The sequence below is a fragment of the Diceros bicornis genome, chromosome 16, assembly GCF_020826845.1.
Source record: "Diceros bicornis minor isolate mBicDic1 chromosome 16, mDicBic1.mat.cur, whole genome shotgun sequence".
In the NCBI taxonomy this organism is placed as follows: Eukaryota; Metazoa; Chordata; class Mammalia; order Perissodactyla; family Rhinocerotidae; genus Diceros; species Diceros bicornis.
Genome location: NC_080755.1, coordinates 49053750 through 49070143, shown reverse-complemented (window position 1 = coordinate 49070143; position 16394 = coordinate 49053750). Strand labels below are relative to the sequence as shown.

Genomic DNA, 16394 nt, shown 5'->3' with positions numbered 1-16394 from the left:
AAAGATCGAGTCTGATGAGGACGACAGGAAGCACAGACACCGTCTCCATCCTGGTGGCATGTTGAACAGGGTACCTCCTTGCCCCCCGTGGCCCCTCTTTTTCTCACCTCAGCCATAGTACAAAGTGCTTTGAGTACTTAGGGTACTTGGTGTAACCTGAAGAACTGATTTGGTGTGGAACCCTGGAAGGAAAATTATTTCATTATCATGTCATCCTAGTGGCAAAAGTCAATAATATAAGTAGCCTTAATATTAAATTATTAAAATTAAGTAAAAATCTTAAAAAAATGCAAATTCTATTAAGTAACTTTATACCATATTTATACAGAAGAAATAAGTCCATTTTAGAAAATACAGACAGGCCAAAAAAAAAAGATTTAAAAAATCCCTGATAATCTCACCACCCAATATTTTGTCTCTATATCTGTATCTGTTAATATTCAGTTAGTATATATTTACCAAAATGTGACGATACTGCACATATTATTTTTATAACTTCCGGTTGTTTAATGTTACCATATAAATATATATATTCTTAATTATTTTAATAGCTTAAGAGTAATTTAGTAAATCATAATGTATTTATTCACTCCCATATTATGGGGCATGTAGGTTATTTCTAGTGTTTAGGTATTAGAGATCATGAAGTGATGAGTGTCCCTGTGAATCATTCTGATGCCAGACATTATGAAGGCATTATGCTACTTAGTGCTTAGACTAGATGAGACTAGACTAGACAATACTAGACTAGACACTCTGCTGGACCAGGAGTCAGCAAACTAGCAAATTTTTTAGGCTTCATGGGCCATTTGGTTTCTTTTTGCTGCTCTTCAACTCTGTTGTTATGATGTGAGAGCAACCGTAGATAATATGGAAACAAATAAGCAGAGCTGTGTTCCAATAAAACTTTATTTATAAAAACAGGTAGTGTTGGGGGGTGCAGATTTGGCACATGGGCTGTAGTTTGCCAGACCCTAGTCCAGAAGCAGCATAGGTCCTCAGGCCGATTATGTCTTGTAGGTTTAATGAAGAGCTGGAATTGGTTTCTTTATCTCGATGCTGACTATATACAGTAGAAGAGAATTATTCTATTTCTTTATTAATTGATGAACTTACGTTTCTGTTATGTACAATTAATAGTTCAAAGGAAAAACCTCGTATTTTGAGAGTCCTAGAATATAAAAATGGCAAAATGGTGCAACCTTTCCAAGTGAGAAGTTTTAAGTGTTTTGCGGTATATGCTTTTACTTTGAAACAAAGAGAACTTACCCATTCAGACCTTGGTCTCAGATGTGCTCTGTCTGGAGAGAAGGGCAGAGACCCTTGACTAAAGCTTTGCACTTTACATTTTGGAATAGAGGAGTGTCAGAGTAGTGCTTACTAATGCGCCGTTCATCATGCACAACACAGTTTTGAATTAAGTGCGTGCGTATTTAGGTATTTTTAAATTGTGTGTGTCTCTTTCACGTATAAGATCAACATGGTTTGCAAAACATAGGTTTGCAGGGCAGAGTAATGTCCCATTTAAAGCCACTCTTGTTCTGAGCTCAGGTGTTATAGATGAAAAGCAGTTCTAAATCCCTCTTGCACATTGATACCCTCTGTGGCTTAGGTAAGTCTCTTAGCCTCGGGTTTCTTAACCAGTAATCTGTTAACTGGCAGCAATCCATGGAAAAATGCCCTTAATTTATTGTGAGTCACAGATTTTGAGGGTGAAAGACAGGATCCCAGGAGAACACTGGTGGTCTAAGTAGAAAGATAAGGGGAATATTACAGTTTCACAATATAATGAATCTGGAATTTTCAGGTATCAAGAAAAGAAAACTAAACACAAGTTTGTTAATTCATTGATAGGACTTCTGGTCAGAGGGGGTGGAAAAGTTATAGAACAATGACATCTTCAAAACAGTTACTTGGTTTAGTAAAAAGGAGATTAAATCCCCTGCCTCTAACACAGTGGTTCTCCAGAGCGGGTTGGGAGGGCATTTTTTACCCTGGGACATGTTTGGCAATGTCTGGAGACATTTCTGGTTGTCACAATGGTAGAGTGTGTGCTATTGCCATCTAGTAAGTAGAGGCCAGGGATGCTGCTAAACCTCCTATGGTGCACAAGAGAGCCCTCCACAACAAAGGATTATCCAGCCCCAAATGTCAATAGTGCTGAGGTTGGGAAATCCTGGTCTAAGATAGTGATTTTTAACTAATTAAAAAATTAAATTAGTTAATTTTTATAATGAGGTCTAAATTAGAAAATCCCTGACTTTATGCAACATTTCCCTTTCCCCAGGAATTAGTGCTTATTTTGAAAATTTAGGTTAAGTATTCAGATTTCCACTTCATTCACCTACAATGTGTTTGATCAAGAAAACAGTTTCCACCTGTATAAATTTGACACACTCCACTGCCTGTTATTGCCAGATGTTGTTAACAGTTGTTTAAAATTGCAATTAGAATGTCATCATAATATGAGTTTTAGAACACAGTAAGAATGGTCTTCCAAAGGAGAGCCATGGCAACAAGATTGGTTTAGTCACTGCAGTAGCTAGAGGTGGCCTTGATGGAGGAGATTTAGAAAGTGCATTTGTTGTAATAATGGTGTTTTAGATAAACCTCAGGCTAGTTATTTCTCAGCTGTTTTATCAAGAGTGAATGGAGAGTAGATGCATGCAATGGAATATTATTCAGCCGTGAAAAGGAAAGAAGTACTGATTCAGGCTACAACATGGATGAACTTTGAAAATTTTATGCTAAGTAAAAGAAACCAGACACAGAAGGTTACATATTATATGATTCTGTTTCTATGAAATGTCCTAAATAGGCAAATCCATAGACCCAGAAAGTAGATTAGTGGTTGCCAGGGGTGAGGGGGAGGGTGAATGGGGAATGGCTCTGACAAGTACAAGGTTTCTTTTTGGGGTGGTGAAAATGTTCAGGAGTTAAAAAGCCACTGAATTGTACAGTTCAAAATGGCAAGTTTTATGGTGTGTGAATTATATCTAAAATTTTTTTAATGCAAAATAAAGAAAAAAGGAATGAATGGAACACCCCCCTGGCCTTTAGTTCCCCACCTGCAGACTCTCACTGCCGTCAGTGACTGCCGTTCGTGGCAACACACAAGGCCTCCAGTTCTCCACTGTCCCTCTCAGGCTCTGACCTCATAGTTCCGAGTCTCTAGTCATGGTGTTCTGGTGGCTCCCAGAAGTATGCAGAAGGCACTTGGTCTGCTCTGGCTTCACTTTGCCCCCTGGCGAGGTTGAGGAATAGAGAGCTCATCCTGGCCTGGCTCACTCTGGGCTGTGTAGGCTCCAGAGCTGCTCTGGATTTTAGAAGTGTACATTTTTGCACCGTCCTTTTGTTTTAAACTTCCCAGAAGCTGCTTGACTTAAAACTTTTGTTACAGAGTTTTGCTTTCTTTTTGCTTCTTGTTATTCATTCTTCTTATTCATAAAGAAACAGTGCCTGATTCTTTAGCCTGGGACTAATTTGAGTAAGTTAGAGCAGTTTCTTATGGGAATTACCTAAGCAGTGGATTTAGGTGAAGGATGGGGAGGTGAGTGTAAAGTGAGAACTGTAGTTTATTATAGCAGGAGACACTGAAGAAGGGGTAAGAAGAAGGCAGGCTCTGAGAAGGAAGCAGAGTAGCAAGAAATAATTTGTCAGTAATAATTTAATTTAATAATTGACTAAAGAGAAAGGAGCAGAGTGAGAGATGGGTTGGTACGCTGTGCAGGTTTAATGGCTTCTCTGTGTATAATAGAACTTACTGTGTGCCAGATCATGGTAAGTGACTAAGTACATTATCCATTTAATTCTCAAAACAACCGTTGGAGGTAGGTGGTGGACTCTGTTTTACAGATGAGGAAACTGATGTTTGGAGAGGTCAAGTGACCTTTGTATTCATAAGGCATTCACATCAACAGGTGCTTCAGCCTCAGGACAACTTTGGATTTCTATCTTGACTCTCAGTCCCCAAAGATTGGGATCTTTGTTCAGGGCTGACAGTTTAATAGGGAAACATTTCGAGCCCATTGAAGACTGGTGCCGTGGTTGGAGCAGGAGACGAAGGTCAGAGTGTGAGCTGGGACCGAGCAGAACCGGAGGCCTTGTGCGTTCCCAGATAGGTAGCCATGTGGTGGCTGTGAAAAGGTCTGTAGGTTTTTACCTTTGCATCGAGCAGATTAGATAAGAGTTTGCTAGCTGAACCAAGATTCTACCCTAAAGGAAAACAGAAAGTGTTACAAGTCAACTGTTGCATTTTATTTTATGTAGAAAGCCGAAAACTGGAATATTAATGCTAAACATGGGAGGCCCTGAAACCCTTGGAGAAGTTCATGACTTCCTTCTGAGGCTCTTCTTGGACCGAGACCTCATGACACTTCCTATTCAAAAGTAAGATACATATAAACACCTGTACTTATTCATAACTTATGCAGTGCATTTTGCCTTACCTGTATCTCAGTTGTGTAGTTTTAAAAAAATAAATGGTTTTAATGTGTGTCTGGTAGTCGCTAGAGCAGCATTATTATTTTCTATTAGATATAAGAAGGATGTGCTATTTAAAGAGTTGCAGGGGAGAGAGAGAGCAAGTTAGTGAGGTTCTCCTTGAGCCCTCTCCTCCCCAGAGCTCTGGAGATTGCAGTTATCTTGACACGGCTGAAGTACCTTTACAGATCTTTAAAGATATATTTGTACTTGGCACTTCACAGCCGATTAGCACTCAGGGAAGCAGTGATGATTATTCATTTGTACTGTGAATATGGATTGTTGCTGTCCATCCTTTCATCCTTCCCTCCCTCCTTCCTTCTCTCCTTTTTCTTTTGAATTTTTTTTTTTTTTTGGTGAGGAAGATGAGCCCTGAGCCAACATCTATGCTAATCCTCCTCTTTTTGCTGAGGAAGACCGGCTCTGAGCTAACATCTATTGCCAATCCTCCTCCTTTTTTTTTTTTTTTTGCCCCCCTCAAAGTCCCAGTAGATAGGTGTATGTCATAGTTGCACACCCTTCTAGTTGCTGTATGTGGGACGCAGCCTCAGCATGGCCGGAGAAGCGGTGCATTGGTGTGCGCCCAGGATCTGAACCCGGGCCGCCAGTAGCAGAGCGCGCGCACTTAACCGCTAAGCTATGGGGCCGGCCCTCTCCTTTTTCTTTTAAAACAGGTTTTTGTAATGAAAAATTTATACATGCATGTGATAAAAAATGCAAATAGAATAAAGTGTTTATAGTAAAAAGCAAATGTTCCTTTCACCTTGGACTCTATCCTCCCAGGTACCCCCCCGGAGGTCAGCACTGTTACATGCAGAAATAGTCCGTTCATATCCAAACACACACACTTAGGTTGTTTACAGTTGTTTACAGTGTTACAGTGAACATTCTTTTGCACACATCTTTGCTTACATATGCAAGTATATCTATAGGATTAATGTGCATTTTCTTAAATTAAGAGGAATGTATGCTTCCTAATATTTTATGTGTGCTGGTTCCTGCTGGGTTCAGGATCAAGAGGTGTGAAGACAGTAGCTAGCACACGTCCAACGTCTCTGCACAGGTGTTTGGTGTCCTGAATCTTTGGGGTGTGCTGCTAGAACGACTAGTGGGGCAGAGGTGGCTACTTCTCAGAGAGTGTCCAGTTTTGTCTCTCTCATCTTGGCCACATTGCTGTCTGTTGTCAATGACCTCAAGCTTCTATTTTTAAAGACTTGATCTTGTTAGGCATTCTTAAAATTTCGCTTATCTTTTTTGTTATTGAGAAGAAAATGTTTCTGAGGTTGCTAAGGTGGAATAACATCCACTTACCTACATATTAAATGATTTAGTAAGCTGGCACCAATCATCGCCAAACGCCGAACCCCCAAAATTCAGGAGCAGTACCGCAGAATCGGAGGCGGATCCCCCATCAAGATGTGGACTTCCAAGCAAGGAGAAGGCATGGTGAAGCTGCTAGATGAGTTGTCCCCGCACACAGGTACAGTGTTTCTTAATTAACAGCTCCCTAGGGTTTTTTCTTTCAAAATAGTTATGAAATTCAAAACCCTGTTGGATGCCAAATGCAGTTCTTTGTATTGGCAGCTCTCTATTTGTGGGAGTTCCTATGTCATACAGGGTCACTTAACTCAGTTCTCGAGGCATTATCCTTTTTCCTTGGCTGTATAGCCTTTTCTATTACTTCCTTATGTTGCAAATAAAAAAGCTGAAGATTTGGAACATTAGTTTCAAAAGGAAGTTTGAGGTGTGTGTTAATTTGAGCTAGATTAATAGGAAGAGGCTACATATCATGGAGAACAGGTGCATATATCATGCCCTGGAAAGAAGTCTTTTGGAAATGGATTGAGGCTGCTGCTATTGCCTTTTCTTTCTGTGTGAATAGCTAATTAGATCAACATTTAGAGCACAATTAGCTGGCTATTGCTGCAGCCATGGGACTCGAAGCAACTTGCAGCAGTCGGCTCTCGGCAATACCACCATTGTGAGGCATTTAAGTGCCTTATCGGATGTGATACTAAAAAGCATCGCAGTTGGTAGCTGTCCTCTGAGAACGTCTAACACAGAATAATAACATGCAGAATGAAACACTGCAGGAATGAACTGTAAATGCATATTTAATCACGTTCAAGACCCCGTTGAGTGCAGGTCACACATTGTCCTTATATAATACGAGACACAAAAAACTTTTCCAGTTAATTTTAAAACAGTATCTGTTGTAGAGGCAGACCAATATGAGGAATGTTAAAACAAAAAACGTGCAGCTTAGGACACATGAAATACATTAATTGCAGATACATTTTAGGGCTTCAGGATCAGGACAGGAGTGTGACACAGTGGCCACCCTCCAAGAGCAGCCCTGCTAGGTAGGACCAAAAGCATTTCCTTCTTCTCTGAGAAGACATCATTGAACGTCAGCTCAAGTTGCTCTCAGGGTTCAGTGTTTCCCATCATGCACAGGGACAAAGGGCTCTAGCCCTCAGTAGATCATCTCACTTGGAAAATTGTTCAATTGCGCTTCTGAATATTAGGTTTGCTTCCTGCCTTTGGTTGTGGCTCAGGGGCATTTCTTATACAGTTCAGCCACACATGCCACGATGTATCTTGTAAAATGTTTGGAGAGGGAAACTTGCCTGACCTCTACTCACACCTACTTGACAGAGAACAAACCCTCTGGTCATTAACAGTTTATCATAATAAAAGGTTTAGCATGAATCAGATCTGCAATTGCTACACTGTCTTCAGTGGAAAAGGGAGGCAAGCAGATGCCATTTTTTCTGTGGATGTGTTAGTATAGTACTCATCACCGTAAAGGACCCCCGTAGAGTTGTCAGCCTTAGAAAGCAATACAGATGGAAGGTGTGCCTTCCACCTCTTCCTCTCTCTGGTGAGGCTGCTGGGTTTCCAGACCAGGCAGGAAGGTGATGGCCTCGGCCTCCCAGGGTGGCCTGGAAAGAGTCCCATGGAATGGCCTGGATTTAACCCAGTGTCCCACTTACTATCAAACATCTGATCATTTTATTATTTTTTATATATATATTATTATCATTATTTTTTGAAATACAAAGTTTATATAATAAGCCAATTTTTGCCAAATTCCCATCCTAATAGGAATTGTTAATAATGATCAAGAGGGCCGGCCCCGTGGCTTAGCGGTTAAGTGCTCGCACTCCGCTGCTGGCGGCCCGGGTTTGGATCCCAGGCGCGCACCGACGCACTGCTTCTCCGGCCATGCTGAGGCCGTGTCCCACATACAGCAACTAGAAGGATGTGCAGCTATGACATACAACTATCTACTGGGGCTTTGGGGGACAAATAAATAAATAAAAAAAATTAAAAAAAAATAATGATCAAGAACATCTAACACCGTACTTAGTACATGGAGTGTTTAAGGGATGTAATTCAGTTCAGACCATGACTGGTTAAGGTAGGTGTTACCTCCGTTGTAGAGATGAGGGAACAGATACAGTTAACTAACTTGACTGAAGTCACACAACTCGTACCTGATACCGGACAGTCTGGTTTAGAGCATAGCTTTCAAGTGTTCTGTAATTCCTTTCTATGCAAATGACTGCTCTACAAATTTACATCACTTGGTGTTCTGACTGTGTGATCATATGATCATTTTAATATGTGGCCAAAGAGAGGAAGTACAAAGAGAGGAAGTTACAAGCATCTAGAGTCTAGGATTAATTATCCCCTGCTTTGATAGGGACCAAAGAATAATAATATCTACTTCATATTTTCATAGTCAAGATTGTTGTAGGAGTAATTTTTAAAGAAAAATCAGTTATTAAGCATTCTTCTAGAGACTTATAGGAAAAAAAAGTTATTTTTCATTATAACTTTGGGAATAAGTTTAGGGTATCCAGGCAGGCCTGCTTTGGGGGTATGGTAGTGGTGCTTAGTGAGGCACAAGACCACCCACTCATTCATTCATCAGTGGCCCTTTGAGTGCCCTGCACTGTTTGATGCTGCTATTCAAAGTCAAAAAGCATGGTTTCTACTTATAAGGCGTTTCCAGTCTAGTGGGACCTTGCTGCTGCAGGCTGGTCTGCTTGAGGGGCAGAGAGAAAATCTTTTGAAGACATTTTGGAGAGAGGCTCTACAAAACGTCTATGAGGGCTGATGACACACAGAGTGTGGATGTAGGAAACATGAAGTAGCCTCGAGGTTTGGAAACTTCTTTGGGGGAGCTTTGCATTGAAGACCAAGAAGATCACAGGTCTGGCTCTGTGGCTTCTCAGGGGCTCATCCAGATTGCCTGGAAAGAAGTCCCTTGTCCTGCTTCTCTCGCTCCGCCGAGTGGACCTGAAGCTTGGCGGTGCAGACCCAGGTGCATCTTGGGGTGGGTATAGCAGTCAGTTCCCTTCCTCCCTCCCCGCTTTGTGCTGCTTTTCCTGCCTGCTTTCTGGTTTCTTTGTTTCTCCCTCTCTTCGTCTCTTTCTCATTCCTCCTCTCTTGTTACACTTTCTTCCCTACAAAATTATTCAAGTTTACTTTTGAACTATGTCTGTTTGGAAAAGTTCTCTTTAGGCAAAAAGTGATGATTACAAACAGATAAAAATGCTTCATGCTCTCATTTTTTAGGAAAGTGGTTGTTGCTTTGTAGCCAGTATAGAAATTTTGAGACTTGCACTGGCTTTGCAGAGAATTGACCAATTAACTAATACAGTGAATTATATTCATGTGCCGCTTAACCATGGGGATACGTTCTGAGAAATGTGTCGTGAGGCGATTTCATTGTATGAATATCATAGAGTGTACTTATGCAAACCTAGGTGGCATAGCTTCCTACACACCTAGGCTATGTGGTACTCATCTTATGGGACCACCGTTGTATACGTGGTCTGTTGTTGACTGAAAACTTATATGGCGCATGACTGTATATGAGGGAATACAACTTGGAATTGGTTTCATATAGTTATACTGCATTGCAGTAATTTAGGGAATACAGAAAGAAAGAGATGAGAAGTGTAATCATTTCATGAAAAGTCTAAATCTCAAAATATAAAAAAGTTTAGTTATGTAGATTATGACTACTTTTAGTGAAGTTGTAGGTAAGTGCTACTGAGTAGAATGATTCAGTTGTTCTTTGCAAGATGCATAATGGAGAGGAGCATGGGTTCTTGTTCAAATGGAGCTGGCTTCCGCCCTCCTGGTTGTATGATTTCAGGCAGATTACTCACCCCACTAAGCCTCATTTTGAAAATGGGGATGAGAACAGAACCCAACTCCTAGAATCATTGTGAGAATTAAATAAGATAGTTGTGGAAGGCATTACTGTGCTGTATGGTACATGACAAAAATTCATTAAATGTGAGCTTTTGTTATAATTCATCGTAGGCATAGGGTTCATGATCTGTTACAAATTAAAAGGCATTATGCTGTATATTTCAAACTTCTCTCAGTCATGTGCAGATCAGACATTTGAACTATTGTACATGCTAAACTAATGGGCTGGAAATTAATGAAGTTTTACTGTTTAAAAATCTGGTTTTTCTGTTTGGTCCTTTTTTTCCTTTTTGTTGTTCTCACCTGAGAGTGTTTACTGAGCAGCCGCTCTGAGGGTAGACTAGGCCAGGCCAGCAAGTCATGTGTTTTGAAGTCAGTCTGGCCAGATGTGCCCACGGGGTGTGGTGCTGGTTTAGATCCAGGAGGCTCCTTCTCGCTGTGCTCCTGCTGGGGACAGCCAGCTACAGAGGGAGATCTGTCCCGACCGGCAAGGAGCCTTCATAAACTCTTGTCATTTCCTCAGGATAGGCCCAGTTGGAGAGAGCACATCGTCACTTTTTCTAAAATACGTTTCTGCAGGCCATCGTTAATTGGACAGTTTAGAAAGCATTATCTGTTCTTTCCAGAGTGTTCGACTGTCTCTCGCTTTAAAATGTGGTCACCACCCTGCCTTTATCTGTGAGGGCAGCCTCTCCACCTGTCTTAGGCTGCAGTATTTGAGGAACTCCCAGACGCCAGGCATTTTAGGCTGCAACTTTCAAATACCGGACAGGTGAAAAGAGCACGTGAGGAGCTGGTTGACCTGCAGCTCTGGCGGCTCTTATTATGTCAATGTGATGATTGTATTCCTTCAAAATAGACTAGAAAGCAGATTCCACTTCAACCTCAGCTCATATCACCAAGAGCTCCTTAAAAATGCACTTGCTGTGGGGCCGGCCTGGTGGCGCAAGCGGTTAAGTGCGCGTGCTCTGCTGCGGTGGCCTGGGGTTTGCCGGTTCGGATCCCGGGTGTGCACCGACGTACTGCTTGGCAAGCCATGCTGTGGCGGCGTCCCATATAAAGTCGAGGGAGGTGGGCACAGATGTTAGCCCAGGGCCGGTCTTCCTCAGCAAAAAAAGAGGAGGATTGGCAGATGTTAGCACAGGGCTGATCTCCTCACACACACACAAAAAAAATGTACTTGCTGAGATTGTGATAGTTGGCAGTTTAGCATGAACCACAAAATTTTTGAACAGTTAGTCGTTTGGAGTTGGCTTGCAGGGTCCCCCTCTGCTGTGTTTTAACTGCAGTTCACCATACTTTATGCAAAAGACCACAAAATTGGTGGCCTAGATGATTCTGTTTATGCTCTTCCTTCCTCTTTGTAGACTCCAACCAGAGAATATCTAATCAGACTATCCTTCCCGTGCACAGACATGCTTCTTTCTCCCATCGGTATTCTGCTTCTGTCTTTGGTAATGTGCTCCATTGATTCACGATTCCCTGGGTCAAGTTATTGAGGAAGGTTTTATTTATATTTATATATTTTATATATGTAAAACATTATGTGTGTGTGTATATATAATGCCCCTGCTAATGCTTGAACAGTAATGTCATCTTAGGTTTACTGTTACTTAATGTTTATGTAGTATTCTCCATATCATCCCTGGGTATAAGTTAGGTGTAATTCTATGAAAAGACAAGGACACAAAACTGGGTAACTTTAGGATACTTTCAGTTTTATGATTTTATAAATGCCTGAGGAATTGTGTGGTTGCAGATGTTTTTACAACATAGGGGGAAAAGTACAAGAGGATAAAAGAGGAGGCAGAGAGGGAATTAGTAAAGTGGTGGGGAAGGAACACAAAGACACGCACTGACTTGGGCCATTTAGGTGCCAAGAACAGTTATTTTAAATCCCAGTTGGTGCCTCCAATTTAAGAATTGTTGGATTTTTTTCATGTATTAAATGAGAATCATTTCAGTCATTTGTTATCAATGAACTTTTAGTGAGTATCCCTAGTTTTATGCAGACTAGGTGCCCTGGGGTCTAAGGGAACTCAGCTGGTGGAAGCAGGCTGGGGGCATGGAAGGAGCATGGGCTTTGGGGTGAGGAGACCCACGTTATAATTTCAGCCCCACCATCTGCTAGGTGTGACTTTGGGCAGGTTCATTAACCTTTGAGAGTCTCTGTTTCCTTATCTGAAAAATGGAGTCTAAATGAGAAAAAAAAAAAAAAAGTGAAATTTCTATTCTGGTATCTGGTACCTAAGAGGAGGTTACACTTTAAGAATAAGTGCTAGTTCTTTCCTCCCTTCTTTTGAGTCTCTCTTATCTCAGCCAAGAGCAGAGAGTAAAGCACAGAAGCTTGAGTTTTAAAAACCAAGTGCTAAGTAAAGGTGTGTGTGTCGGGACAGGGACATTGATCCCAGAAAATAGTGATGACAAGTCCATGTACTAGCTGAAGGAAGCCTGGGTAAGATCCAAGGAATATTCTAAACTTGCCACATTATCAGCATCACAGGAAATTAGGTTAACTGTTCTTTGTTGTGGGCATTGCATTGTGTTTGGTGATTCCAAGGGATCTGTATAAAGATTAATACTTTCTCCTTTCCACACATGCTTCCTAATAGCCCCTCACAAATACTATATTGGATTCCGGTATGTCCATCCTTTAACAGAAGAAGCAATTGAAGAGATGGAGAGAGATGGGCTTGAAAGGGCTATTGCTTTCACACAGTATCCACAGTACAGCTGCTCTACCACAGGTAAGGGCTTCTCTTTGACAGTGGGAGGGTAGATGTGGCCCTGGCAGAAATAACCAGAGAACCTGAGTGCAGAATGAAAGAATAAGTCATTTTCGATTTGAATGGCAAATCCAGCATATCTGCTTTAAACACGAGAGTTCAAGTCAGTCCATTTGAAATCTCATGGTTCATCTGTCCCTTGAGTTATTGGCCAGTCTGCTGAGAATTACAAATAGTGGGTGGAAGGCAGTGGCTGCTAGTGTTCCATGCCTTAGTGCAGTTGTGTAATAGATCAGTAATGAACCTTAAGCCACTTTCTACGTTTGTGTAATAAACCTTATTTTTATGGCTATTCTAATATTCTTATTAATGTAGCAAAGATGATAGCTGCTTTCATTTTGAAAGCAGAGGTGCTCATATAACATTGGAAATATTGGTATTTTTTTGTTATGTTTCAGTTATGGGTTGGTTACTGGTTAAACCAAAGCCCAGTGAGGGGTTCCCTTTGTAAACTTCTCTTAGTGTTCTAGATTTTGGAAAATATTACTATTTGTTGTTTCCTATATATTTAACTGGAGCTGGAGAATAATCTGTGTTTGCCAATCTCTATCATTAATTGTAAGTAAAGCTTCTACTGTCACACACAAATACATTTTCCTTCTACACAAATACATTTCATTGTATTTCAAGGATTGAGGTCAGCACATTTTTACTCTCAAATTGCTTTTGTATATTATTATATATCATTTCTGTATCTATAAGGAGAATCAAAACTACTGGAACACATATTCAAAGCCTATTGTGTGCTTTAAATATTTGTTCAAAGCACCTGTGAAAAGGCCTGAGTTCTCAGACACCCTCAGGAGTTTGAACTGTGATTTCTTTTGGAAATGTACCCCTGCTGCTTCAAAATGTCAGGTAATCTATTGGAGAAGAACTCAGATTTTATAAATTTCTAAGCTATACTTTTGCCTTGCTTTAAAAAATATACCTCGACATGTAAATGTCTGCTCTCGAAATTAGACAAGTTAAGAAGATGGTTATTCATATGACAAAGGGTTGACTGCGGATTTCATTTGACAGCTGGCTCCACTGGTGTGTAGAATGTCAGTGTCTGTGCAGTTGTTCTCCAGTACCTCTCACGTGTAAGGGGCAGGTATATCTTCACTTCAGGGATCTGACAGCCTTGGGAAGTACATTCTTTCTTTGAGGCCACCAGAGTGTTGTTTACCTGTACATCATTTAGACACACATTGTTGTGGCAGAGCCAGTAGATTCTATGTATCAATCACAAGCAATTTTTTTAGTTCTATTTTCCCTTAATTACTACTTCTGGTGGTTCATCCAGTGTTTCTGAGTGACCCGGTAGAACTAATGTGGGTTTCAGAAGTCCTTTTGAACATCTGAAAATGATATTCATCTGTAAAATGTGGTTTGCAGTGTGAATATGGTGTCGACTACTTTGTGATTTTCGGAGAGATTGTTTTTGAACCTGGAATGGATGCAATTTGGATTTATCTGACTTGTATTCTACTCACCAAAATGGAACTCATTTATTTCTTGAAAATTGAGTTTTAGCCTAAGAGTACATTTGATTTAAATATGGCTTTGTCCTGACTAGCATTTTAATTTAGAGACCTAACAGATTAATAGCTTTCATAGTTAGAGAAACCAGTGGATTGGTGTTGGAAGCATGGAAATGTTTTGGAAGGTTTGCCCTGTGTTAAGATTGAGGAAGAGGCCCTGTGTTGGGATTAGTTTCATAGGATTAAGGCTTGGCCCTGTTGCCGGCTACCCTAGGCCAGGAAAAAGTTGCATAGGGTTGGCACCATCTGCCTTCCTTTAGTCTTTGAATTTTCCTGATTTCTACCTCTTGCTTAGAAATACAAGTTTTGTTAGATTACCTGTGAAGATTTGGTATCCATTTAACTTATTCTAGGGAATGATGATAATTTAGTAGGAGCAGATAAAAATAGAGAGTGCTCATGGAAACTTCAATCAGCTGCTCTCCATAAGCTGCTCTTCTCATCAACCAGCCATTAAAAAGATTAGTTATAAAGCTTTTATTGTAATGTGGGAAATGTGCCTCTCTTAATGTTAAGTAAAAATAGCCCAAATATTCAGGATACAAAATTGCATATCTACTAAAATTACAACTTTGTAAAACAAAACAGCTATAAAGAAAAATAATTGAAAAGAACTATGCTAGAATAACAATGACTTGTATTAGCATGCTGGGATAATGGCCAGGTTCTTTTTTCCTTTTTTACTCACCCCCTACATTTTCTGTAATGGGGTTGATTACCTTCATAATGGGAAAAAAAATTTAACATACTTTCCAGTGAAAGACTTGGTCCCTGCAAATAACGACTACTTATATTTTGTAAATCCACCTCCATCGTGTTTCTCACTAGAAATGGCCTCAATAATATTCGAAAGGCGTTTGAAATTGATTGCTCTTTAGTAATCTTCACTTGCAGGGTAGTTAAATCTATCTGCATTTTAGAGTATTGAGATGATTGTAATTACACTGATTCAGTATAGAAGCAGTTACCTATTTTGAACTTATAATTACTGCCTTTACTAGTCTGTTTTTTATTTTCACCATAATCAACATGCGTCTACTAAGCGGCCCCCTGTATATTTCAGGCAGCAGCTTAAATGCCATTTACAGATACTATAATGAAGTGGGAAAGAAGCCTACGATGAAGTGGAGCACTATTGACAGGTGGCCCACACATCCCCTTCTCATTCAGGTAAGCCAGCACCTGCCAGCAGCCCCTGTCTCCCCAGCTTCTGGTGCAGGTCAGATTCTTGTCTTTGCCTGGTTTGTGGGGGTCCTTCTGAGCTGTACTGTAGTTCTCTTGCTTAAATTGGGTTCTGGGGATTAACGTATTAGAGTCTTGATTTATTATGACAAGAGAAAATAAATTTAAAGGTAACGGTTAGATTCTTTTTTTCTTCAGATTAATATCGTTAGTCACAAACCATAGCAGATTTATATTTTGAATTTTGTATTTCCCAGTGACCAGAAGAATGTTAAAGATTATGTGAGATGTTTCAGCTAATTCACATTCATAGATTGAATGACTGACAAATAAATCGTCTATTTTCTAAATCCTTTAAAATGTCAAAAGGTTAAAAAAATTTAAAAGCAATAAATCTACATGTTCTGAAACATGAAAATACGTTTAACATTTCAATTGAGAAAGTTTCATGTATTAGAAGAAATTTCAAATTTCTCCTACACAATTATATTTATAATATTTATATTAGTAGATGCTTGATTTTAGGAGAATCCCTTAAAACTACAATTCTAAAGCCAATGGCTTTGAAGTGGTGTTTATTGTATACTTTTTTGCCCTTTGAATATCAGAGTGCTGTGGGTAATTGCCCTAAATCATACAAATATAGTATCGTTCGGTCTGCCTTTGAGTTAGTTTAGGTAGGAGAAATGCTGAGTGATTTAGATTTCATCCAGTTTATGTTTCATTCCTTGGACCTTCTCTAACTGGCAAAATACCAGCTTAACTTAAAAAAGCCTGGAGTCGTTAAAATCTATAACCACTAGATGGTGCTAGACACTGTTAAAAGCAGGCCAGCTCTCCCCTGAGCAGACAGCGTTCCTTAGGCACAGAGATGAAGGCAAGGGTTAATGCTTAGACTGAAATCCAGTTTTAAGTAGAAATGAAAAGCAGGTGCCTTCCCTTAGGGATGGGTGTAGTTTTGGTCTCGGTGTGGTGTTCCCCCACTTGTTTACTCTGCTGGGTCCAGGCAGTGCCGCCGGGAGCTCCAGTGTGCCCTCTTTTGCTCTTGGAGGCCTGTGGTTGGAAATGAGGGGTGTTTCAGGTCAGCACTGACATGTGGTAGCAGAGAACGAGGGATCTGCACAGCATCTGCCTGCCCTGATCGAGTGAGTAATTAGATTTGCATTAAAATTCAGCCCTTTGAAAA

At 40.3% G+C, this 16394-nt stretch overlaps 1 protein-coding gene across 1 annotated transcript in view; it reads left to right on the top strand.

The window, feature by feature from the left end:
- FECH (ferrochelatase) overlaps nt 1–16394 on the top strand; it is a 34293-nt gene that overhangs the window by 5902 nt on the left and 11997 nt on the right. Inside the window, exons 3-6 of the mRNA XM_058557202.1 lie at nt 4270–4389; nt 5814–5962; nt 12327–12461; nt 15090–15196. Coding sequence (XP_058413185.1) covers nt 4270–4389; nt 5814–5962; nt 12327–12461; nt 15090–15196 — 511 coding nt within the window. The remainder of the gene's footprint in view (nt 1–4269; nt 4390–5813; nt 5963–12326; nt 12462–15089; nt 15197–16394) is intronic.